The sequence below is a fragment of the Saccopteryx leptura genome, chromosome 4, assembly GCF_036850995.1.
Source record: "Saccopteryx leptura isolate mSacLep1 chromosome 4, mSacLep1_pri_phased_curated, whole genome shotgun sequence".
Lineage (NCBI taxonomy): Eukaryota > Metazoa > Chordata > Mammalia > Chiroptera > Emballonuridae > Saccopteryx > Saccopteryx leptura.
In genome coordinates, this window is record NC_089506.1 from 177,044,669 (window position 1) to 177,071,578 (window position 26,910).

Consider the following 26,910-nt stretch of genomic DNA (forward strand, 5'->3'; position numbering starts at 1 on the left):
AATGTATTTTTAAAATTCAGCCCACAATTATAGCACTGGCTCCAACTACCTCATTTTACCATAAGCAAAACTGAGATCCAGAGAATTAGTGGGTCTCACTGCTAAGTAGTTAATTGTGGTATACATCTGGGTTTAGAAACCAGTTTACCTATTTTCCTGTTTAATAATAACCCTTCTACCAATACTCCACTGACTCAGGTCTAAAGCCCTTCTGATTACTCCATTAACTACAGTGGCCTTATATTCCTGGAGCAATGTTATTTCTAAAGGGGAGCCCATTTCTTGTTTATGAAAACTATTATGTTTTTCATCTTGAATGCATTTTTAAAGATATCTCTATAGTAATAGCTTCATTATATTTACTTGATTCATGAACCTTTTTGCTTATAGAAATGGATGATGGTGTTGATGATCTGAAAATAAATCATGAAAAGAATGAATTGAGTGGAGATAAAATGGTACCGAACTCAAGTTTTATACCATTACCATCAGCTGCCATTGATCATCAGATTGAACTACTTCTGTCTGAATGGAGTAAAAATGCAGACATGCTATTCAGTATACATCCCATGGATGGCTCTTTGCTGGTTTGGCATGTGGATTGGCTGGATGAATACCAGCCTGGTATGTTTCGTCAAGTACAGGTACTATTATTAAGATCTCTGAAGAGCTACTTCCTTTTAAATGTGGGCACAGTTTTGTAATACTGCTTTATAAAATGTCATGTGTTCTAATGCTCACTTTTTTAATTCTAGGTGTCCTTTGTTTCCAGAATTCCTGTAGCTTTCCCCACAGGTGATGCAAACTCTCTCTGTAAAAGCATAGTGATGTATGCCTGTACCAAGAATGTTGACTTGGCTATTCAGCAAGGGAAACAAAAGCCTCCTAGCCTCACACGGTCCGCATCAATGCTTATCTCTTCTGGCCACAGCAAATCAACTAATAGCTTAAAATTAAGTATTTTTACCCCTAATGTTATGATGATTTCAAAGCATGCTGATGGCTCTCTGAATCAGTGGCTAGTCAGTTTTGCTGAGGAATCTGCTTTTTCTACGGTTCTCAGTATTTCCCACAAATCCAGATATTGTGGTCATCGCTTTCATCTTAATGATTTAGCTTGCCATTCAGTTTTACCATTATTATTGACAACATCACACCATAATGCACTAAGGACACCAGATCTTGATAACCAAAAACAACCCAATGATGCTGTAAATACTGAAGATTTGGCACAGCAGAAGAAAAGCCCCGTTGATGTGGCAATTCAGGACCCCAGTGCAGTTTATAGTGAACTAATTCTTTGGAGGGTTGATCCAGTTGGGCCATTGTCTTTTTCTGGAGGTGTTTCAGAGCTTGCCCGGATTAATTCTCTTCATGTTTCTGCATTTTCCAATGTGGCATGGCTGCCCACTCTTATACCCACTTATTGTTTAGGTAAGCATTCTGATTTTGTTTTAATAAATTTAAATTTTGGACATTATTGTTTAAGAGTTGACTTTTAACTGTTTGTAATTGCTTTGTAGGTGCATACTGCAACTCTCCTAGTGCGTGTTTTGTAGCCAGTGACGGACAATACCTGAGATTATATGAAGCAGTTACTGATGCCAAGAAACTTCTATGTGAGCTTTCCAATCCTGAAATTTCTGTAAGTAAATAGCTTTCAAAACTAAGCATATTATATAATTTTTAGACACTTAATTCATACTTATTGGGCCTGTTCAAAAATTGTGACATAATGTATAACACTGGGGAACAAAATTTTTGTTGCATCCACAAAAACACTTGTTCTTACCTAATTCGAGTGTGCTGATCTCAAATCTGACATTAGTTTTTCTCTGTAAGCTACAGTTTTTTGCAATTCAAGATTTTAGGTTTTTATCTTTCTGTAAAATTTTCAACATTTAGTTTAACATAATGAAGTAGAATGTCTTCTTGGGCATCATGTTTGTGAAAATATAGTAATTTATATAATGCAGTAAATACACTAATACACTAAAAGATATGATTGCATCAGAATTTGTCTACAACAGTGGTAATCAACCTGGTCCCTATCGCCCACTAGTGGGCGTTCCAGCTTTCATGGTGGTGGTAGCAGAGCAACCAAAGTATAAATAAAAAGATAGAATTAACTATAGTTAGTTGTTATATAAAGATTTATTCTGCCAAACAGCAAAAATCCGATATAAAGTACTTGGTAAGTAATTATTATTATATGCTTTAACTTGCTATAACTCTGCTTTATAAATTTTATAAAGTAAAGTTAATTTCCTACTTTATAAATCACCATTACTGTGGAACCGGTGGGCAGTTAGAAAACTTTACTACTAACAGAGATACAAAAGTGGGTGGTAGGTATAAAAAGGTTGACTTCCCCTGGTCTACAATTTCAAAATAGAACATATTAAAACATTTATTTTAATCATAAAATTTGCACAAAACTTATTTAAATTCTATTCGGGCAAAAATTTATGTTTGTGTACTTGTTGAGTACATAATCTCGTTGTATGCTCCAGCACTAACAGCTCCAAGATTTTCGGGACACTTATCAAGATGACTGTTCAGGAAGTGAATCTTAACTCTCAGGTTCCATCCAATGTCGCAGAAAGCCAACAGCATCCTTTGGACCAGAAGTTCATAGTTTTCTGCTTTTTTGTTGCCAAAGAAGTTCTTTGTAACTGCCACAAAAGACTGCCATGCTGCTTTCTCCTCCTTATTCATCTTCCTGGCAAATTCTTCGTCACGTATGAGGGTTCGAATTTGAGGTCCATCGAATACACCTGCTTTTATCTTCTCGAAAGACAAGGCAGGAAAAGCAGAAATAATATGTTGAAAGAATTCACTTTCTCTTCAAGCCTGAAATAACTGTTTCATTAAGCCAAGTTTGATGTGAAGTGGGGGAAAAATGATCCTGTCTTGATTAATTACAGGTTCATTCACAATATTTTGCATCCCTACTTCCAGAGCTTCATGTTTTCGGCCACTCCTTCTGTGTCCAGTGTTTCTCCTGAATTCAGCTGTCCCACAAACACAGGAAGCAAGGATACTTCGTGAAACCTCTCTGTTGTCCTAGCAGGAAATTTATCATTTTAAGATCCACACAAATGTTCCAGTTATGCTTCTCATACTTTGAAAAGTTGAGGACAATTTTTATCTCATTCTTACTAAGTCATTCAATTCGGGTTGGCTAAACTACTGAGGGGTTAATGACTGCTTGGCATCGGAAGAAGTCCCTTCAGATTCTACAACCATTTCCTCATGCATCTTATCAAAATACACTTGATCACCATGTTCACTTTCTTCGTCCTTAGAAGAAATAAAACCATTGAAAACTGGAACCGGGAGTGTCTCAGAGTGTGGGATAGGTCGTATTGCTGAAGGAATATTAGGATATGTGGTCATATGCTGTTTTTTCTTGCTGATGTCCTTTGTATGGATCAGACTGAAATAACAGTCACTGCTGTGGTCGTTAGATTCACGCCAAACCATGGGAATACCAAAAGGCATTCCTTTGCGTTTTCCTTTTGTCCAGTCACAAAGCATTTCCTCACAATTATGACACACAATATGAGGAGCCCAATTCTTGTCTTGATTGCCAAGGGGAACCTGAAAATAGGCAATATATGCACGTGTCACAAATGATGAAATATTGAAATATTGCCCCTTTGATGTTGAAGTATGTAACAGCCACATATATAACAGAAGGTATCAGGACTATTCTTTCATTTACACCTACTTGAAGAAGTCATGATTCAATCTTAAAACAAAATAAGAGGGTGTTTTTATCAGATAATAACTTTTACATTAAAAACAACTACAATTATGTAAAAGTGATGTTTGTAAAACATTATTTGCCTTGTGGTTATGTTCAATCCAAGAGTCATTACCCTTTAACTCCAATTTATTTTGTTTGTTTGTTTGTTTGTTTGTTTTTTCATTTTTCTGAAGCTGGAAACAGGGAGAGACAGTCAGACAGACTCCCGCATGCGCCCGACCGGGATCCACCTGGCACGCCCACCATGGGGCAATGCTCTGCCCATCCTGGGCGTCGCCATGTTGCGACCAGAGCCACTCTAGCACCTGGGGCAGCGGCCAAGGAGCCATCCCCAGCGCCCGGGCCATCTTTGCTCCAATGGAGCCTCGGCTGCGGGAGGGGAAGAGAGAGACAGAGAGGAAAGCGCGGCGGAGGGGTGGAGAAGCAAATGGGTGCTTCTCCTGTGTGCCCTGGCCGGGAATCGAACCCGGGTCCTCCGCACGCTAGGCCGACGCTCTACCGCTGAGCCAACCGGCCAGGGCCTTTAACTCCAATTTAAAAACCAATGGCATGCCATTAACTGTAACAAAAAGAAATAAAATTGCATAAAAACTAGAGCATGCACCAAAAAACGGATTTCAGATTTGGAATCAGTGATGCAGAAATATATAGAAACAGTTCTAAAACCTCATGCAGCAGAAAAGGAAAAAAAAAATTGTTCCCCAGTAATACATGTGTATGTTTTTCAGTTATTTTATTTTTTTCACAATTGCATTGTACCATTACAGTGATTCTAAGTTCCTTTAAAAAGAAGTCATTTCTTTCATTTATTCAGGAAGAAAGTCTAGTGTCCTATAATATGAGTTTCTGTAATACTGTACTTTTTGCTCAGAGATAAATTAGAACTAATGGCAGTATAATGTGAGAGTTATGTTGCTTCATCTGCAATTTTTCTCTCATCAAGGGGAGCTGAAATAACAGGAGTGGAATTTTCATCTTAATCAAGAAAGAAAACTCTCATTTCGGTTGTGTACAAGCAGCAATCTTTTAAACACCATTGCAAAGCTTTTGTCTTATGTTATAGGCTGCATTTCTTCCTGTGCCAAACTAATAGCAACCCACCATCTGCATTGTTTCAGTACCTCCAGCAAGCCAGTGTTTTCACATTTTTGGTTTTAGTATTTTAAAATATTCCCTGAGATAACTACTGAGCTTTCTGTTTAGAAGATTGGAGCTGTCTCCTCAACTATAAATTAATGTTTTTGTTAATGCCCTGGTTACATAATTGCATAGATGCCAGCGGTCTGTTCTAGTCCTGTTTTATTCCTAAATTATGTTTATTTTTAATGCGTGGTTTTGCAGAACAATTTTTTTTTTCAAAGCACATGTATAGCTTTTTTGTTTTGTTTTTATTTTTTTTTAGCGAGAGAAAAAGAGGCAGACAGGGACAAACAGACAGGAAGGAGATGAGAAGCATCAATTCATAGTTGCAGCACCTTAGTTGTTCATTGATTTATTTCCCATATGTGCCTTGACCGGGGGACTCCAGCTGAGCCAGAGACCCCTTGCTCAAGCTAACGACCTTGAGCTTCAAGCCAGTGACCATAGGATCATGTCTATGATAGCACGCCCAAGCCGGCCACTCCGAACTCAAGTTGGTGAGCCTGCACTCAAGCTGGTGAGCCTGCACTCAAGCTGGATGAGCCTGCACTCAAGCTGGATGAGCCTGTACTCAAGCTGATGACCTCGGGGTTCCGAACCTGGGTCCTCTGCCTCCGAGGCTGACACTCTGTCTACTGCGCCACCAGCTAGTCAGGCTCAGGAATTATTTTAAATGCTGGAAATTTAGATGTGTGCAAAATGGATAAAAAAATCTGAGCTTATATTCTAATGAGGGGGTATAGGGGAAAACGGTAAAATTATATCATATTAACAAATACCATGGAGAGCAACAGTGTAGCTAAAGCAGTAAGGAGCGCCAAGTAAGGTACTGGTCAGAGAGCCTCATTACAAAGATTCCATTTGAGTCAAGACCTGAAGGAGATGACAAAGCTAACTATAGTGATATTTCGAGGAAGAGTATTACAGGAAAAAAAGAGCAGCCAGGGCAAAGATCCTGAGTCCAGGACATGTTTGGTATGTAAAGGAGCAGGAAGGAGACCACGTGGCTGGAGCAGAGCAAGTGAGGCAGCCAGAGAATAGTCTGGTTCGAGTCCGAGAGTTAGGCCGGCCATACCATATGAGGCCTCATCAGCAATTATGGTTAACTTTGGCTTTTACTCTGAATAACATAGAAGCCATTGAAGAAAATGTCAGTGATATGTTCTCACTTAGGTTTTAAAAGGATTACTCTGATTGCTGTATAGATTAGACAAGGGAAGCAGAAGTGGAATCAGATCAATCAGGAAGCTATTACAGTAATCCAGGAGAGAGTCAAAGGGATTTAGAATTGTAGCAAGCATTAGTTATAAAGATAAGAATTGATCCAATCTGGGTGGATTTTGAACATTGAATAGTTAGGATTGGACTGAATATGGGGTTTGTGTGAGAAAAAGAGGATGCCTTTCAAGATTTGTAACTGAGCACTAGGAAAAATAGAATTGCCGTAAATTAAAATGAGAGATTTGTATAAATTGCAGATTTTGAGGAGCACGGGTATTCAGGAGCCTGACTTTAGACATGTTAATTTTGAGATGCCTGTAGGACATCTAAGATCCAGTAGGGCTAGTCTGGAATTTAGAGGGAGGCTGGTCTGAAGATAAAATAAGTAGTTGTCAGAATCTAAATTTAAAATTGTGGAGCTGGAGATCACCTGAGGAAGAAAATATAGTTGGAAACTAGTGATAGGATTGAACCCTGGGGCATTCCATTGTTAAAAGTGGAATGAGCCTGACCTGTGGTGGCGCAGTGGATAAAGCGTCCACCTGGAATGCTTAGGTCACCGGTTCAAAACCCTGGGCTTGCCTGGTCAAGGCACATATGGGAGTTGATGCTTCCTGCTCTTCCCCCTTCTCTCTCTCTCTCTCTCTCTCTCTCTCTCTCTCTCTCCCTCCCTCTCTCTCTCCCCCCTCTCTCTAATAAAAATGAATAAATAAAACCAAAAAAAATGTAAATAAATAAATAAATAATTTTTTTAAAAAGTGGAATGAGTGTGGTGTATAAGGGAAGACAAGTGGGGAAAATTATTTCAAGGAGGAGGGAGTGATCTCCAGGATCAGATGGTGCTGATAGATCCAGTATGATGAAGATTCAATTTAACAATATGACCTTGACTATAGCAGTCAGGAATAAGTGGCTGAAGAAGTCAACATACGTGTATAAGCAGTCTATCAACTTGTTTCTTTAGCTCTGTCCTTCTCATCTCACAATTAATGCTTAAGCATCGATTCTTAGAACAGTTCCATGAGATGAAAATCAGTCTTTCACATTTATGGATATAAAATACTTTTTTCTCCCTTAAAATCACCAAGCATTTCTTTTGTTTATCTGTGTACCAGCTGAGTTGTAATTCTTATTTATTTATACGTAGTTCCCTAGTAAAGTCCTAGAATGTTTATAGTGAGACTTGTGAACTTATTTAGCCATACTCAAACATATTTATTATGCCTGAAATTTGACGTTTTATGTTATTACTTTTTAATTTAATTGCTTAATAAAGGAGATACTCCTTTTTTTCCCCCCCCAAAAAAAACCTAACAGAAATATGTTGGTGAAGTGTTTAACATCATAAGTCAACAATCAACAGCCAGGCCAGGATGCATTATCGCATTAGATCCCATTACAAAACTTGTAAGTATTATTTTTCTGGCCACTTAGCATTAGGTAAATAACATGTATGTCAACTTATGTTGCTATTTATTTACATTCAGCAAGGCCGAAAAACCCAGCTGCTTCATGTTTTTCAAGAAGACTTCATTTTGAATAACCTTGAGAAGAAAAGTATGGGAAAAGGCAGAATATTATCTGATGAAGGTAAAGACAAAATTCTTATGTGATGAGAAATATTCTGTAGGGTATGTTAGGAAGAAATTGATATGTTTCATACCATCTATTTGAAGCTAAAATGTTTCCTGAGTGAGTTTGTGGCATTATTTATCATAAATAACAGTATTTTTTTATTCTGAACCAGGAACTATGGAAAAACTGAAGGAGGTTTGTCAATTATGTTTTATAAAAGCTTAATAGGAATGTTTTTGTTGTTAATGTATGAATGCTCTTTGATGGATGAGGTCCTGCCCTAACAATTTGGATAATGTGGATACCTATAAGTTTAACTAGTAGCTTAACACTTCAAGTTATAGTTTAAAAGCTATGTGTCTTAATACTTTTATAATTAAAGTTTTAAAAATTTATTTAAATGCTTCCACTCAATATAACTGTATATTTTGCATAAAGGAAAACAGCAAATAAAGCTACAATCTCTTGGTCATCAGTTTCAATTACAGAGGCAAACCAAACACAAAAATGACTTTTCTTATAAAGCAACCATATAGTGTGTAACTGTTATTTTAAAAGTCAGTTATAAGCCTCAAGTAATATTAATAACTACATTTTTATTTGTTCCAGAGTATTATTTTATTTCTCTTGTACGTTCTTTATTCTTGTTCTTTATTCTTTTTTCCATTTTCCTTTTTCTTTGAGAAGTACTTTTGGGGGGGGTATTTTTCCAAAGTTGGAAATGGGGAGGCATGCGCCCGACCGGGATCCATCTGGCATGCCCACCAAGGGGCGATGCTCTGCCCATCTTGGGGCGTCACTCTGCCGCAATCAGAGTCATTCTAGCGCCTGAGGCAGAGACCACAGAGCCATCCTCAGTGCCTGGGGCAAACTTTGCTCCAATGGAGCCTTGGCTGTGGGAGGGGAGGAGAGACAGAAAGGAAGGAGAGGAGGAGGGGTGGAGAAGCAGATGGGCGCTTCTCCTGTGTGCCCTGGCCGGGAATCAAACCCGGGACTCCTGCACGCCAGGCCGACGCTCTACCAACCGGCCAAGGCCAAGAAGTACTTCTTTGAGTTCTGCACTTTTATATCTAATGTCTAATTTCTTGCCACTACTTTCACTTAGTCTGCTATCATTTTCCCTGAGAATTCATGAACTGTGCAAAAACACTTACAGTGTTTTTATAACTTCTGAATATAATGATGGAAGGATGATAAAAAATGGGAAATATGTCAACACAGGATAAAGGGTTATTTATATCAATAAATGTTCGTTATTTTTCCTTTATTATACTTAAATATTAATAAAATATTAGTATTGTTAACAATTCAACTCTTTTTGTAAGACTTTTTAAAGAAATTACTCTCCTATGCTTAAGGTTGAGTTTTGCTATGATCCTCATCTGTTCTACCATTTTCTTTTTTATGATTCTTTAATTTTTAACTTTTTTCCTCTTCAAAACTAAGTATTTTTTCTAGTTTTTGTTAAAATATTCAGAGTTCTTACTTTTACCCCAAAACTACTATTTTTATTATTAGAATTTTCCAGAATATACCCAAGGAGTTAGGTTTTTCATCTTATTTTGATTTAATGTCCATAATAGAAGAAATATTTTACAGAAGCTTTTATTATTGGGCATTCTTTCTTGTTATTAAAATTATCAGAATTAGATCTATTTTTTCCCTTTTGTTATAATTCCTTACCCTTCCCTTTCTCTTAAGTCTTGTAATCTAAATGTTTAACTCACCCAGAACACATTACTGCAGTTGCCTCTTTATTAGTCTCTTAATATATTTATGATTATCTTTCTTTCCTGGTGTTCCTTTGAAACTTTTTTCTATGAAAATTTAAAAGGATAAAATGCACTCTAATATAGTTGCTGATTTTTTATATGTTCTATGATTTATATAGTTTCTATAGTGTAATTTTCTTTTTATAATTTTGTATGTAATCAATATAAGAAAAGCTTGGATTAAATCTAGAGTTTAAAAAATTTTTTCCCCAGGTTATAATGAACTACTGATTTTATGATATATTTTATTATATATATAATTTAGATAGATGGATTTTTTAGTTTATTTTGAGCAACTTATGTGCTGCTTAAATTATGCGGTTTAGACTAAGAAAGATTTTCCTAAATTACTTGTTGGATGATGAATACTTTTATATTGGTTCTTAGATAAACATTGTTAATAAGTTATTTCATTATTTCAAAATATATTTGGCAACACTATTTTTGTCATCATATGTTCACTTAAAGTGCCTATCACATAGTTTTTATCTGTTCAGAAAATTCCTACTTAATATGATCTATGTGAACATTGTATTACTGATGGCTGTAATATGTGATTTTTTTAAGCTTGTCGATTCGAAAAATGAAATTTAAGCATAGCATACTTGTTAAAATTTTAAGTTAATAAAAACTCATGTGGTAAAGTTGATTCCATTCTGTAATTCTACTTTATATTTAGAACTAGAGATAAGAATTTTGATTTTTTAAAAATTTCAAGTTATTTTAACTTAGTATATTTAATAAGTTGTCTCATTAATCCTTGTTGATAGTGAAAAATATCGTTAATATCAACAGGCAGCTCACCTAATGAATTTTCTGAAAAATTCTACCTAATTGTAATAGAGTGTACCCAAGACAACCATTCATTGTTACATATGTGGAATTTACATTTAAAGTCCACTCCTGTCTCATTGGGTGAGTCTTTTTTGTTTTTTAACTTTAGGTAGGCTTAACTTAACAAATTATATAATATAATTAATATAGTATAATATATAATATAGAAAATTATATCAGGCAGTTCAGTGTGTATTTTTAAAGTTATTCTTATTGAGTGATGATAATAGTTTATTCAATTAATTTTAAAAGCAAAATGATTTTCTGATTTTTTTGTTATAAAGTGGCATATTAATGTTTACTTTCTAAATCTTTTATTAGGCAGTTTTAGATTATGAAATACAGCAATTTCATATTTATAGGGTTCCCCCCACAACCCCTGATGTTGGTTCTTTTCTTATGTTTTATAGATGAAAGAGTAGATACAAAAATATCAGAAACAGTTTGGCAGCCAGAAGAACATTATTCTTCTTCGCCAGAGAGGATCCTAGCTCCTTTTCTACAGAAGTATCAGGCTTGCAGAGCAAATCTCCAGAGTACCAGCAAGTTGACTCTGTCTTCAGAAATGGTGTATAGCCAAGAGTTGCATTTGCCAGAAGGAGTTGAGATAATAAGTGTTAAGCCATCAGCAGGTTAGTATATTTTGTGAAAAAAGACTAATCAAATTTTGTAATCTATAAGTGTTTAGGTATTTAAAAAGAGGTACAACTACGTCTTTTTAAATCCATGTAGAAACAGAAATTAGTATCTTCAAGTACCCTAAATTGAACACTTAAATTTCTCATTGTTTTCAGATTACTTTGACATTTGTTAGCCAGTTGTAATCTTAGATATTGATTTCAAAAACAAATTTATTGTCCTTTTGTGAAGACAAAATGAAAGTTTCTAGAGTGAAGGTAATAACATGGTTGCACCTTATTTGCCAATTTTGATACTTATGGTAGTGCTGCCTGGAGCTGTGTGCTGTGAAAGGATTGTGAGTGTGGTTCCTGATATATTTACTATATATATATTTCTTTTTCTTTTTTTCTTAAGGCAGTGGTTCTTAGAATGTGGTATCCAGAATAGCAGCATCAGCATTACCTGGGAAATTGTTAGAAATAAAAATTCTTGGGCTGTACCCTAGACTTACTGAGTCACAAACTCTGGGGTCTGTTTAATAAGCCTTCCAGGTGATTCTAATGAACACAAAAGATAAAGAACCACTATAGCAAGAAAACCAAGGCAAAAAAAACCCCATCTTATCACTCAGTTCTTTCATTTTCATAGTCAAAGTATGGGTTTGGTCTTTTCTACTACTCTCTTATTTTTTTTTATTTTGACTGATTACTTTGAATGCTTTTCAGTTGCCATGTTATCAGGTACTTAATCTTTTCAAATCACTGAAGTTAACAGGCAGGATATTAAAAGTGTTCTGATAACATTTGCATTCTAGTTATTTGTGTATTTTAAAAAAAGAGGTATTAGTGCAAGGAAAGTTAAAATTTGAAAAAGGATGACTCTTGCCACACTTTTAAGAGCTATTATATCTTTAGCCAGACAGTATGATCTTCACTACTGAATTCCAATTAAAATAATAGGGAAAGTATAAGAGAAACTGAAGGTATTTCTAAAAGCAGTCCTCTTACTTAACTCTGACTCCAGTTGAGTTTGGAAGAAGAAAAGAAGTTCTAGGAAGAAAAAAGAAGTTTGTTTTGTTTGGCACAACGGTACCATATGCTACAGTAGTCTCCCCTTAGCCTCAAGGGTAAGTTTCAAATCTTCTAGCAGATGCATTAAACCAAGGATAGTACTGAATCCTACATTGTTTGTTCCTGTATATACATACCTTTTCACAGAAAGGAAGCACTTGATGGCTTCTCTTTGGATTATCCTAATTGCCAACATTACTACTCTTGTGCTTTGGGGTCATTAAGTAAAATAAGGGTTACTTGAACACAAGTACTGCAATACTGCAACAGTTGATCTGACAACCGGGATGGCTACTAAATCACTAACAGCCTGGTAGGATACAGTGTAAGTGGTCAAAGGGATGCTTCTTGTTCTAGGCAGAGTTGAGCTGGTCAGCATGAGGTTTCGTTATGCTACTCAGAATGGTGTGTAATTTAAAACTTAGTAATTGTTTATTTGTAGAGTTTTCAATTTAATATTTTCAGATTTCATTTGATCTCTGATAATTTAAAGCACAGAACACCGACTAGATATGAGCAAGACTACCATAAAAGTCTTTTCCTAGTCTTAAGGATTTTTTTAGTTAAAACTATTAGGAAGGGATAGCTCTTTATTCTCTGTACAGTGCAGAGAAATGGACAATGTTAATTGTGTCCTTTTGCAATATTACTATATTCCTTGAGGACTTTTTAAAAAAACATATTACAATTATGTTGAAATGGGCTTTTAAAATATGTGTTCTAGCCGTGCCTGGAGAGCTCGGTTGGCTGGAGCATCATGCTGAAGCACAGAGGTTGTCAGTTTGAGTCCCGGTCAGGAACAGATCAGGGTTCCTGTCATCTCTGTCTCTCTCTCCTTCCCTCTCTCTCTCAAATCAATAAAATAAGTTATTTTAATTAGAATTCAGTAGTGAAGATCATACTGTCTGGCTAAAAATAATAGCTCTTAAAGTGTGTCAATGCAAGAGTCATTCTTTTTTAAATTTTAACTTTCTTTGCAATAAACATTAAAAAAAATAATAACTATGTGTTTTATATAGCATTTATATACTACATAATTAGTAGTTTATGTTGAATAGCTTAGGACAGGGGTTGGCAAACTATGCGCCACCTACCTGTTTTGTAAATAAGTTTGAGTGGAACATAGCCACACCTTGTTTACCTTTGTGTGTGGCCACTTGTTCTACAATGGCAGAATTGAGTAGTTGCAAAGAAAACCTTATGGCTAACAAAGCCCAAATTGGTTATTACTATCTGGACCTTTAAGAAAAAGGTTTAGGAAATTAAGAGTATTTGCTTACATGAATCTCAAGAAAACATTATTTCCCACTTAAGAATCTTCTTAGCATCAGTTGTATCAAATAGTCCTTAATCATTGAGGGCCCATTTAGTATTTAGCTAAGCATGGCCCATTCACAAAATTGTATTGAAAAATATTAAAAAGAAGGAACCAATGAATGTTGACAAGTTTTTAAAACTGTGTTGATATCTCTGAAATTAGATTTACAATATGTAAAAGTAGCAAAGAAGTGTAGAAAGAATATTGAGTCAAAAAGCAGGACTGGAATGCAGGTTCTAATTCTGCCGTAGTCTGTCTGATTTAGGCATTAGATACCTACTACATTTAGTCAAGGGTCTTTACTTGTAAAATGCAGGAATTGAACTAAATTCTCTCAGAGTTCTAGATTTTTATAATAATGCCCTTTTTATATACCTTTGGATGTCATTAAAAGCTTTTTCCTCATCTATTGACCCTTAAACTAAATATAGAATATTATGTTGTTAATAGTAGTTCATACAAAAGACAAATACCTTTAGTACACGAAATAGAAATATTTAACCAAATTTGACATTTTGTTAATGGTATTTTTATTTTAGGTCATCTCAGTTCTTCTTCCATATATCCCATATGCAGTGCTCCTTATTTATTGGTAACTTCATGCTCAGACGATAAAGTAAGATTCTGGAGGTGCAGAGTAACAAATGGAGAATCTACCACATCAACTGATGGAAAAATGGATCTTCTATACATTTGGGAGGAATGGCCATTACTTATTGAAGATGGACTTCAGAGCAACAGTAGTATAACTGTACCTGGTAGGCCTGTAGAAGTTAGCTGTGCACACACTAATCGTTTAGCAGTAGCATATAAGCAGCCTGCATCTAATAGATCTTCCCAGGATTTTGTGATGCATGTAAGTATTTTTGAATGTGAATCTACAGGAGGTTCAGGTTGGGTCCTTGAACAGACAATTTATTTAGATGAGTTAAACACAGTGTTGGATTCTGGCATTAGTATTGATAGCAATTTAGTGGCTTATAATAAACAAGAGGTATATTTATCTAGTAAAGAGAGTATAACATCAAACATAAAGCATTTAGTTCACGTAGATTGGATGTCTAGAGAAGATGGATCTCATATCTTGACTGTCGGAATTGGATCAAAACTTTTTATGTATGGACCCCTGGCTGGCAAGGTACAAGAACAGACTGGTAAGGAAAACTTGGCATTTCCTCTCTGGGAGAGTACTAAAGTTGTGCCTCTTTCTAAATTTGTACTATTACGAAGTGTGGATTTGGTTTCTTCCGTAGAAGGCTTCCCACCTCTTCCTGTTTCTTTATCATGGGTCCGGGATGGCATCCTGGTGGTAGGAATGGATTGTGAGATGCACGTCTATTCCCAGTGGCAGCCATCTTCTAAGCAAGAACCTGTTATAACAGATTCGTGCAACGGGAACACTCCATCGGTAATAAGTTTAATAAAACAGAGTAACTCATCAAGTTCTGGATTACATCCTCCAAAGAAACCTCTGACTCGATCCATGACCAGTCTTGCACAGAAAATCTGTGGAAAGAAAACTGCATTTGATCCTTTTGTGGACATGGAAGATTCAGGTCTCTTTGAAGCAGCTCATGTTCTTTCCCCGACTTTACCTCAGTACCATCCGTTGCAGCTTTTGGAACTCATGGATCTTGGCAAAGTTCGAAGAGCAAAGGCCATCTTGTCGCATCTTGTCAAGTGCATTGCGGGAGAAGTTGTGGCTCTGAACGAAGTTGAATGCAATCATGAGCGCCGCCTTCGGTCTCTCACCATCAGTGCCAGTGGCAGCACCACCAGAGACCCGCAGGCATTCAACAAGGGTGAAAATACAGATTACACAGAAATAGATTCTGTGCCCCCACTTCCTTTATATGCCTTACTTGCGGCAGATGATGATAGCTATTTCTCATCTTTGGAGAAATCTAGTAATCAAAGTACCTTAAATAACTCAAATCAGTTATCAAAAGAAAGTTATGATGAGCTTTTTCAGACCTCAACTTTAATAACAGATAGTAATGTTTTAGAGACTGATGAAGAAAATGCAAAGCCCAGAGTTATTGACCTTTCACAGTACAGTCCAACTTACTTTGGTCCTGAGCATGCTCAGGTTCTTTCTGGCCACTTACTTCATTCTAGTTTACCAGGACTCAGCAGGATGGAGCAGATGTCTTTGATGGCCTTAGCAGATACAATTGCAACTACCAGCACTGATATTGGAGAAAGCAGAGACAGAAGTCAAGGTAAAACTAAGTTGGGTACAGGATCAGAGAAAAAACCAATGATATTTTAACTTATTTTCATAGAAAATCTATAATGATTTTTATAAAAGTGATGCTTATGAAGGGTTTTCATTATAATTGCTGATACACATTAGTTTTAACTTAAATCATAGTATTCTGAAATAGAATTTGAAATAGAAATTATACAAAAATTCATTGTGCCAGTCATTGTAAATTTTTACCTAATTGCTTAATGATATTAAAGATTCACCTGAATCTTTGAGTTTAGCAAAAGTTACATTCTTATTAAACAATTACTTTAGATACCTAATAATGTGCTTTATGTTTTATTTTTCTCATGTTTTCATTACTAGTACTTGGTTTTTATAATATTGAGGTTTCTTATAAAAATTAGCATTAATATATACTCCTACTTAGAATAACAAAAATAAGCATAATAAAATTAGCTCTTTTCCTTGCCTAGAGAACAGATTTTCTTCTTAATCTTCTGAATTATGAACAAACTTAATGTAGAATTTCCTTCAAGTCTCAAATAACAAGTCAAAGTCTGCTATACCTTTGAATTGTACTTGAAACAAAAATATGGGGTAAATTTAAGAAAATAATAATTAAAATTTAATTAAAAAGTTGGTCATGAATTGTGACACTTTTACTTTAAGAAGTGTTACTTGTAGATATAATTTTTGATGTAACTATATTATAGGCATTTTATGTTTTTAATTGTTCAAGTAAAAATCGGGCCTTCCCACAGTGTAGCTATTTCTTTCAGTGTTAGCAGCAGATTATTGGGATGGGTATGTGACTTGAATAATATGGAAACTTCTATAACATATACCACAAAGAAAGTTAAACTATTTTAAAATTTAGTCACATTAATTGAAGAAAGATTCAGACAGAGGAGGTCCAATTACAAAAATATCCCAGACCCTGAGTCGATTTATTCTCTATTATTTTTCAAAATATTTAACAACTACTTTTTGTAATGTATAAGTATAGAGAAAAAAGAAATATTAGAAATATTTAGACCAATAACTTTTTCAGTTTCACAATGTTTTGTCTCTGTTTGTTGCTGTGTCATACATACACTGCTTGCCGGAATTAGCATTTACTTGTGTTTTGCTGATGAAATATTGTTCTACAAATAAAAATGACTAAGTACCTTCTTATTCTTTTTTTATAGGTGGAGAAACTCTTGATGAATGTGGATTAAAATTTCTTTTGGCTGTTCGTCTTCATACTTTTCTTACAACTTCTCTCCCAGCTTATCGAGCTCAACTTCTTCACCAAGGTAATTTTGGTAGTAATATTTTAAAAGGATATAAGGCTAGAAGAGAAGAAGAAAGGTTTAAGAATTTTTAAGTTTGCTTTAGCTCAGATATGGTAATGATGACAAATTTAACACATTCTAAGTTTTCTTTATTTTTAGAAATGTTCACTTGTACTTAAAAAGATAGTGGAATATTTTGGGTAGATGGAAGGAGTTAATGAATAAAGAAATATGTAGCAATTGGTCAATTGGATATTCTGTGTTATATTTCAAGGGCATCATACATTAAATCCCAGTTAGTGTCACTTTATTCTTTTTAATTTTTTTTTTCCACAGAGACAGAGAGAGAAAGAGTCAGAGAGAGGGACAGATAGGGATAGACACACAGGAAGGGAGAAATATGAGAAGCATCAATTCTTCGTCGCAGCTCCTTAGTTGTTCATTGATTGCTTTCTCATATGTGCTTTGACCAAAGGGCTACAGCAGAGCAAGTGACCCCTTGCTCAAGCCAGCTACGTTGGGCTTCAAGCCAGTGACCTTTGGGCTCAAGCCAGCAACCATAGGGGTCATGTCTATGATCCCACGCTGAAACCAGCAACCCCTCGCCCAAGCTGGTGGGCCTGTGCTAAAGCCAGCAACCTTGGGGTTTCAAACCTGGGTCCTCCGCGTCCCAGTTCAACGCTCTATCCACTGCGCTACCCACTGCCTGTTCAGGCTATTCTCTTTAATTTTCTTTTTACATTTTCTTTTTTCTGTCTTTTGACATTTATCTAAATTCAAATCTTTCTTCAAAATTTGAATAACATTTTTGTTACAGAAAATGACACATTCAATTTTTAATTTTAAATAAAATGAGTACTCCCAAAACTACTGTTAACATTAATGTGTATTTTAGATATAGTTTAATAACATTTCACTTACTGTTAGATACTGTTAATCAGGACATTTAAAGTAACAGAAATACTTAAGTTTCAGCTAACTTAAATAAAACAGTATATTTAATGGCTCATTGCCCTGGAAGTACAAGAGTAGAGCTTGCTTCCAGCAGTATTGGTTCTACTGGTTTATTATTATTATTATTATTATTATTTTTCATATTTTTCTGAAGTTGGAAACCTGGAGGCAGTCAGACAGACTCCCGCATGCGCCCAACCGGGATCTACCTGGCACGCCCACCAGGGGACGATGCTCTGCCCATCTGGGCGTCGCCCTGTTGCAACCAGAGCCATTCTAGCGCCAGAGGCAGAGGCCACAGAGCCATCCTCAGTGCCCGGGCCATCTTTGCTCTAATGGAGCCTTGGCTGCGGGAGGGGAAGAGAGAGACGGAGAGGAAGGAGAGGGGGAGGGGTGGAGAAGCAGATGGGTGCTTCTCCTGTGTGCCCTGGCCGGGGATCGAACCCGGGACTCCGTATTGTTCTAAATACTTTAACAATATTATTTCTTTTCAATCCTCACAACAATATAATAAGGTAGGTTCTGTGATTATTCACACTTTGTAAATGAGAAAATTGATGAAACAAGAGACTAAGAAACTTGTCCAAAGTTACATAGTTAGGGATGGAGCTGGAATTTAATATATACATTCTAATTCTAGAATCTTCAGGGTTTTTTTAAATATAAAATAAAGTTTGTTATCTGTAATATATAAGGGGCTCATAAAAATATGAAAGATCAGTATCCTTTTATGGGCAGATAAATGGCCAATATAAATGAGAAAAAAAATTACAAAGAGTAAGAAATGCTAGGATAAATTCTGTGTTTTACTAATTAAGTAAACTGAATTAAAAATAATGTGACAATTTACTCTACTATCAAAAGTAAAAGAAAAAAATCCAATGTAAGGTTAATAATGGGTAAACAGGTACTTGAACATTGTTTATAGTACTGAAAACTGAGTAACCTTTCTAAAAAGCAAAATGGGAATATTTCTGTTAATCCCACCTTACGGATGAAAAGAAAGGTTTTTAAAAAAAAACTCCTTTTTTTGGAGACAGGAGGGGAAAGAAATGACAAGTATTAACTCAGGCTTGTGTATCACTTTAGTTCATTGGTTTTCATATGTGCCTTGACCTGGGGCTCTAGCTGAGCCAGTGACCCCTTGCTCAATCCAGCCACCTTGGGCTTCAAGCCAGTGACCTTTGGGCTAAGTCAACCACCATGGGATCATGTCGATGATCCCACGCTCAAGCCTGTGCTCAAGTGGGATGAGCCCATACTCAAGCTGGCAACCTCAGGGTTTCAAACCTGGGACCTCAGTGTCTCACTCAGGTTGATGCTCTATCCACTGAACTACCACTGGTCAGGCTAAAACTACTTTTTATATCTGTACTACTTATTTTTAAAAATCTAGATATGAGTCAAATGTCCCAAATAGAGGGAATAAGTTATTGTGAAAACACTGATATTTTAATGTGGTAGAATATTGAATTGCTAATAAAAATAAATTTATGAACAATGTATAATAATAGAAAAGAAAAAGCAAATTAAAATAGTATGAAAAAATTTTGATATGAATCATTATAGTCTTAAGTTCTCACCAAGCTATTAAATCTAGTTGGTGCTTTTTTTTTTTTAATTCATAGAACTAAATCTTCAGTACAAATGTTGGCCAAAGGAAGATGAGAATTAGCTTTAAAGAAGAGTCATACCATTATAGAATAATACCTTGTTTCTCGTTTTCTAAGAAAAAGTCATGCGTAATAGCTAGAGAACAAAACTACCCAGCACAGTGGCATTTGCCATAGCATTTTTTTAATCTTTTTAAGAATATACATTTTAATTATAGAAAATATATGCTCATTGTAAAAAATATTGAAGGGAAAGAAATTTTTAGAGAAGCAAGCAAATAACCGATATTTCCTCCAGCCCTAAACAGTTAATTGTAACTTTCTGAGTCTCATAAAGTTTAGACATTTTTATTGCAAATATGGAGCAAACATTTCTGATAATCATTATTTTTTATATTTCTTCAGGCCTGTCTACTAGTCATTTTGCCTGGGCATTTCATTCAGTAGCAGAAGAAGAACTGCTGAACACGTTGCCAACAATGCAGAAAGACAATCCCACTTGGTCCGAACTGAGAGCCATGGGTGTGGGATGGTGGGTTCGGAATACCCGTGTCTTACGCAAATGCGTAGAAAAGGTAAGTACGTATGTTATGTTAGTGTAAAAAATATGTATTTAGGATGTTTCTTTCAGTGACATTTCATATTTTCTCTCCTTTTATCCTTTTAATTTGAGGCAGTAAAATCATTTTAAATAGTTTTTATATTTGAAAATATGTTACTATATTTTAAACTTTATATTCTAATTCTTAAATTGCTAGTTGATGCATTTATTTAATATTATATGTCTGAATTTTACAAAATAATGTGTGTACATGTTTAGAAAAAATAAAATGGTACAGAAGAGCTTGTAATGAAAAATAAAGTCCTATTCTCACCTCTCTGTCTCCTTGGAGACCACCACTATAAATTATCCTACTCAAAAAAACTAGGGGATATCTCAGAATGAATATGAAGCAATAAAACATCCCCTAATTTTTGTGAGCAGTATATTTTTGTAATTGTTAAATATACATATTTGTAATATACAGGTGCATGCATTTATATACATATTTTTAAATGTTATTGAAAATTTATACAGATAATGTGTGCTAGTTTTATATATGAGGAAAACTATGTATTTGTTCACTTAAAAATGGTTTCTGTGAAATTTTGACCTATATTTTCTAATTACAGGTAGCCAAGGCATCCTTTTATAGAAAGAATGACCCTTTAGATGCTGCCATTTTTTACCTTGCAATGAAAAAGAAAGCTGTGATTTGGGGATTATATAGGTAGGTGAGAAACCTGTACTTCAAAATGAAAAGTTTTTCAAAAGGTGTAAATGTATAAAGTAAAGATTTGTTTTTCTGGTTAGTGTGATTCATGTAGATTCTTTGTTATTTTGGGGGTTTTTTTTTGTTTTGTTTTGTTTTTTGTATTCTTCTGAAGCTGGAAATGGGGAGAGACAGTCAGACAGACTCCCGCATGCGCCCGACACGATCCACCCGGCACGATCCACCCGGCACGCCCACCAGGGGGCGACGCTCTGTCCACCAGGGGACGATGCTCTGCCCCTCCGGGGCGTCGCTCTGTTGCGACCAGAGCCACTCTAACGCCTGGGGCAGAGGCCAAGGAGCCATCCCCAGCGCCCAGGCCATCTTTGCTCCAATTGAGCCTCACTGCGGGAGGGGAAGAGAGAGACAGAGAGGAAGGAGAGGGGGAGGGGTAGAGAAGCAGATGGGCGCTTTTCCTGTGTGCCCTGGCCAGGACTCGAACCCGGGACTTCCGCACGCCAGGCCGACGCTCTACCACTGAGCCAACCGGCCAGGGCCGTTATTTTTGTATTTAAGGATATTTAAGGAGAGATTTCATAGGGAGGAAGCCCAGGTGTTATCCAGAACAGAAGATTTTGATGAGGCTATTTTATCAATAGTTTGTTCTTAGGTTTTATCAGTCCAGAAAAGATTTTGTGGGTTTTTTTGCTTATTTTTAAGAATTTCTTGTGACACTCCTACAGAACAAAGAACTAAACCAGATATTTGCATCTGGAGCGTGGAAGATAATTGGTGGAGTCTGGAACAGGCATCTACCCTGTGCCCTATAAAAGCTCATGTGCCAAGCTGTCCTCCTAAACTGCCCTCTGCCCGTGGGCCCAGATCTCATAATTGAACTTGAGTCATTTAGGATTTTTTTCTTTCTCGTTTGTCCTCAGTAAGACTTGGTGAACATGATTACCATTTGTTTTGGGTTTTGTTCCAGATAAATCCGTATGAACAGCAGCCTTTGGAGAAAAATCATGGTACTAGCCAGTTTTACAAGAGACTAGATCTCTTAGGATTCTTTTCAATCAGTACAGATTCTTTAGAGTTTGATCATCAAAGTGTTATCCTTAGGTTCCAGTGGAGGTAAAGGTGATTAATGAGATGTAAATGGTGAAATCACACAGAAGTTAATATAAATTATATATTTCACATGGATTCAAAAATAATTTCTCATAGTGCTGCTAATGCAATTTTTATAGTTTTTTGAAAGTTTTTTTTTTTTTTTTTAATTAGAGCAGGGGAGGCAGAGAGATAGAATCCCACATGCGTCCTGTCTGAATCCACCTGGCAAGGATCCAATAGGGCTATACTCTGCCCATCTCTGTTGCTCTGCAGCCAAGCTATTTTTAGCACCTATGGTAGAGGCCATGGAGCTATTTGGGGGGGGGAGGGCAACTCCAGCCAATCGATCCATGGATATGGGAAAAGGGGGGGGGGGAGAGAGAGAGAGTAGGAGAGAGAGAGAGAAGGGAGGAGGAGGGTTGAAGAAGTAGATGGTCATTTCTCCTGTGTGCCCTGACCAGGATTTGAACCCAGGACATCCACATGCCAGGCTGACACTCTTCTACTCACTGAGCCAACTGGCCAGGGCTTTGAAAGAATTTTTTAAATAATCTCAGATATACATGAGAAACTAAATGTATATCATAAATATTCTTTGCTCAGAAAAGAAGATATGTAGTAACTTTTGAACTGTCAAATGTTTCCTTCGAGTCTTACAAACTTTTAAGTAGCTGACTTCATAAAATAGTTTCTGATATAGAAACATTATCTTTCAAATTTTTCATACTGTTTTCTTTCTTATAGATCCCAAAAAGATACCAAGATGACACAGTTTTTTGGACACAATTTTGAAGAGGAGAGGTGGCGTAAAGCAGCTTTAAAGAATGCATTTTCTTTGTTAGGCAAACAGAGATTTGAACATTCTGCAGCATTTTTTCTTTTAGCTGGTTGCCTGAGAGATGCAGTTGAGGTAATGAATGAAACCTTTTTAAAAATAGCACTGTCGTCCTCTTATTCAGGGCTTAAATTTTCATTTTTTAATTTTAACTTAAATCTGGTGGAAATAACACAAGACTAAAATAATTGATAAAATTTAATAATGACTTAAAATTTTGTCATATAGCTTGAATGATACTATTTACACAGAATTAAGATTAACCATCTTGTTGGTTGCTAGAGATAGGTAATTTATTTGACTCTAAAGTATTCAGTATTTTAAAAAGTTTGTCCTGCCTGACCTGTGGTGGCGCAGTGGATAACGCGTCGACCTGGAAATGCTGAGGTCGCCGGTTCAAAACCCTGGGCTTGCCTGGTCAAGGCACATATGGGAGTTGATGCTTCCAGCTCCTCCCCCCTTCTCTCTCTCTGTCTCTCTCTCTCCCTCTCTCTCTCCTCTCTAAAAATGAATAAAGAAAAAAAAGAAAAAAAAAGTTTGTCCTATCAATTTAAACATATATTTGAATCTATATTTATTTTGCTCTGTCTTGGTTGATAAACGTTAGCAAATTTTAACAGATTATTTCTCAGTGAACCTTAAAAAATTATGAGCTTTTAAGATACAACATGTCTATCTTAAATTGCCCTTTTGCTCAGAGTTTTATACAAGCAAACAACTTTTTAAATTTGGAAACGCTATTCTGCTAAGGTGGTTGGGAAGAGTAAAACTTCCAAGAATAAAACAAATATGTCATTTGAATTGATGCTATTAATAATGATTCAGTATATCCTCATTAGGCCAATTCTTTTTGCAAACATATTTTGTACTGGCAGGTAGATTTATAAGTTATTAACATAAATGCTATCAAGTAGACGTGCTAAAAGCAAGCAGTATGTTTTGGGTTTTTTAAATCATCCTTGTTGACTATTTTCTAATAGTAGTAAAACATTGTGTTCATCTAGTTATTAGTGAGTCCATTGAATTTATCTTAAATAAAAGCTACCTTGACCAGGTAGCTCAGTTAGAGCATTGCCCTGATATGTCAAAGTTGCGGGTTTGATCTTCCATCAGGGCACATACAAGAAGCAACCAATGAATGCACTGCTAACTGGAACAACAAATCAATGTCTCTTTCTCTCAAATCAACAGATAAAAAAAAATTTAAAAAGGAAGATATTCCTGCTTATTTGTAAACATTTCTTTTTCTTTTTGAAGGTATGTCTTGAGAAACTGAACGACATTCAGTTGGCTCTTGTAATAGCAAGACTCTATGAGTCTGAATTTGATAAATCTGCAACATATAAGACTATTTTACGTAAAAAAATTTTGGGAATTGTTTCTCCTGTCAGTGAACTCGATACATTGAATATCAGTATGCATTATGATCCTTTTCTTCGGAGTATGGCATATTGGATTTTGGAAGATTATAGTAGTGCTTTGGAAACATTAATAAAGCAACCTATCAGAGAGGATGATGGTAAGCTGCGTTTTTAAGATGTTAATGAGTTTTATTAGTGTTTGCTGGGTACAGACACACTGTTGGGTAGTAAGGATAATACAAAGCAAGTGAAGATATGGTCTAAAACTTTATGGTTTGGTTGGGGACACAGAGTAATGACACTTTTGTTTTATTTTGTTTTCCAGAAAAATAAGATTTTTGAAAATCAAGAATTTTGGATTTTCTGTTTTTATAAAATTAATATATTTAACATAAATATATAAACATTTGAATATAAATGTTTTGAAGAAAATACTGATATAAATTCATTTATTGTAGGTGGAAGCACATTAATCAGTTTTTACAATATTTAGGTTTTGTGTGTGTGTGTTTGGTTTTTTTTTTTGTTTGTTTTGTTTTTCTGAAGCTGTTTCAGCTGGAAACAGGGAGAGACAGTCAGACAGACTCCCGCATGCGCCCGACCCCACCCGGCACGCCCACCATGGGGCGACACTGCCCACCAGGGGGCGACACTCTGCCCACCAGGGGGCGATGCTCTGCCCATCCTGGGCGTCGCCATGTTGCGACCAGAGCCACTCTAGTGCCTGAGGCAGAGGCCACAGAGCCATCCCCAGCGCCCGGGCCATCTTTGCTCCAATGGAGCCTTGGCTGTGGGAGGGGAAGAGAGAGACAGAGAGGAAAGTGCGGCTGAGGGGTGGAGAAGCAAATGGGCGCTTCTCCTATGTACCCTGGCCGGGAATCGAACCTGGGTCCTCCGCACGCTAGGCCGACGTTCTACCGCTGAGCCAACCGGCCAGGGCCAATGTGTGTGTGTTTGTGACAGACAGACAGAGACAGAGAGAGGGACAGACAGACTGGAAGGAAGAGAGATAAGAAGCATCAATTCTTTGTTGCGGCAACTTAGTTTCTTATTGATTGCTTTCTCATATGTGCCTTGACTAGGGGGCTACAGCAGACCGAGTGACCCCTTGCTCAAGCCAGTGACCTTGGGCTCAAGGTGGTGAGCCTTACTCAAACCAGATGAGCCCACGATCAAACTTGGTGGCCTTGGGGTTTCGAACCTGGGTCCTTCACATCCCAGTCCAACACTTTATCCACTGCACCACCGCCTGGTCAGGCAGTTTTACAATTTTTGTAGTAAAAAATGTATTTGTTGGTCCTGGCCGGTTGGCTCAGTGGTAGAGCATCGGCCTGGCATGCAGAAGTCCTGGGTTCAATTCCCGGCCAGGGCACACAGGAGAGGCGCCCATCTGCTTCTCCACCCCTCCCCCTCTCCTTCCTCTCTGTCTCTCTCTTCCCCTCCTGCAGCCGAGGCTCCATTGGAGCAAAGATGGCCCAGGCGCTGGGGATGGCTCCATGGCCTCTGCCTCAGGTGCTAGAGTGGCTCTGGTCGCAACAGAGTGACGCCCCGGATGGGCAGAGCATCACCCCCTGGTGGGCGTGCCGGGTGGATCCTGGTCAGGCGCATGCGGGTGTCTGTCTGACTACCTCCCCGTTTCCAGCTTCAGGGAAAAAAAAAATGTATTTGTTAAAAAGAAAGTTGATATATGTGGTGTGATTAAAAATCACTTAACTAAATTCTTGACTTGAGCATGAGATGCTAAGGTAGAGAACTTTTTTAATGTTCTCTTTTGAGTCTACTTCTGTTTTTTGTTTTAGAAATTCATTCTGTTAAAGCTTTTCTAGAGGTTAGTATAAAATGGAATTTTTTTATATAACTTTATATAAAATAATGAGATATGCTTTTCAAATATTTTTCCATAGGTAGAACCAAATTGCCTGATAGCTAGTATAGTAGGTGTCATATCATTTGAAGTACTAATTGGAATAGGTTCTACTTTGTAGCTTTTGGTATAGCCTCATTTAATTAGGAACTATCATATGTCTTTTTATATGAAAGCCATGTACTCAGTTGTTCTAGTCTCCTAGCCGTCTGAGTTGTATGTAGATTTCCAAACAAGCCTCTATTTAATGAAGGGGGAGAAATAAAAGGCCTTTTTAGTCACTGTTTTTTATACCTACACATATTCATGTCAACATTTATTTTGATTTGGGATTAATACATGACCACATCCTTTAGAGCCAAATTAGCCTGTATTTTAGAAGAAAAACGAAAAGGATAATAGTGGCTTGTGCCTGGATGATAGGAGGGAGGCAGAGAGAAGTGGTTGGATTTGGAATATAGTGCTAAGGTTGCCTAGATGGAACAGGATTGGGATATGAAGTGTGAAGGAGTAAGAATCAAGGATAATTCCTGGGTTTTTAGCTTGAGCAAATAGATAAATGATGTGGGGAAGGCTGGGAGCAGATTTGAGGGAGTGTTGCTTTATATAAAGAAAACTTCTCTGATAAGGTCACCTTTGAGCAGAGACTGAAATGAGTGAGTAGTCACCTGTAGGTATCTGGGTAAAGAGTGGTTTAGGCTCACTAAATAAAAAGAACATGAGGCAAGAGTATGTAGTACATGTAAATGTAAATGTACTGTAGGCCTTTGGATATACATAGTATTCTAGACTTACAGGATGAACTTGGGACAGGTGATAGAGATATGCAAGTTATTAGCATATATATAGTATTTAAAAGCATTGGAACTGTGTGAGTTCATACAATGAGTGTCAGAAAAAAATCAAGCATTGAATTCTGAGATACTCTGTATTCAAAGGTAAAGAAGTTGAGGAATAGCAAAGCAGACTGGGCAGGAGTGTCCAAGAAAGTAAGAGAAAAAGAACTGTGTATAAGTGGATGTTTTAAATGATCTTAGATTGTATAACCTTTGTTTTCATACTCTTAGAATACCTTGATTACAAATGTGTTTTTGTTTGTTCAGTGCTA

General features: G+C 36.6%; 1 protein-coding gene across 1 annotated transcript in view; it reads left to right on the forward strand.

Annotated features, from left to right (window-relative positions):
* Positions 1–26,910, forward strand: part of LOC136403398 (dmX-like protein 1) — a 103,107-nt gene that overhangs the window by 43,357 nt on the left and 32,840 nt on the right. The window contains exons 11-23 of the mRNA XM_066382071.1: positions 391–644; positions 756–1,434; positions 1,524–1,645; positions 7,451–7,540; positions 7,621–7,723; positions 10,276–10,395; positions 10,725–10,946; positions 13,863–15,545; positions 16,726–16,833; positions 19,785–19,954; positions 20,553–20,650; positions 22,487–22,652; positions 23,835–24,096. Of these exons, the coding sequence (XP_066238168.1) occupies positions 391–644; positions 756–1,434; positions 1,524–1,645; positions 7,451–7,540; positions 7,621–7,723; positions 10,276–10,395; positions 10,725–10,946; positions 13,863–15,545; positions 16,726–16,833; positions 19,785–19,954; positions 20,553–20,650; positions 22,487–22,652; positions 23,835–24,096 (4,077 nt within the window). The remainder of the gene's footprint in view (positions 1–390; positions 645–755; positions 1,435–1,523; positions 1,646–7,450; positions 7,541–7,620; positions 7,724–10,275; positions 10,396–10,724; positions 10,947–13,862; positions 15,546–16,725; positions 16,834–19,784; positions 19,955–20,552; positions 20,651–22,486; positions 22,653–23,834; positions 24,097–26,910) is intronic.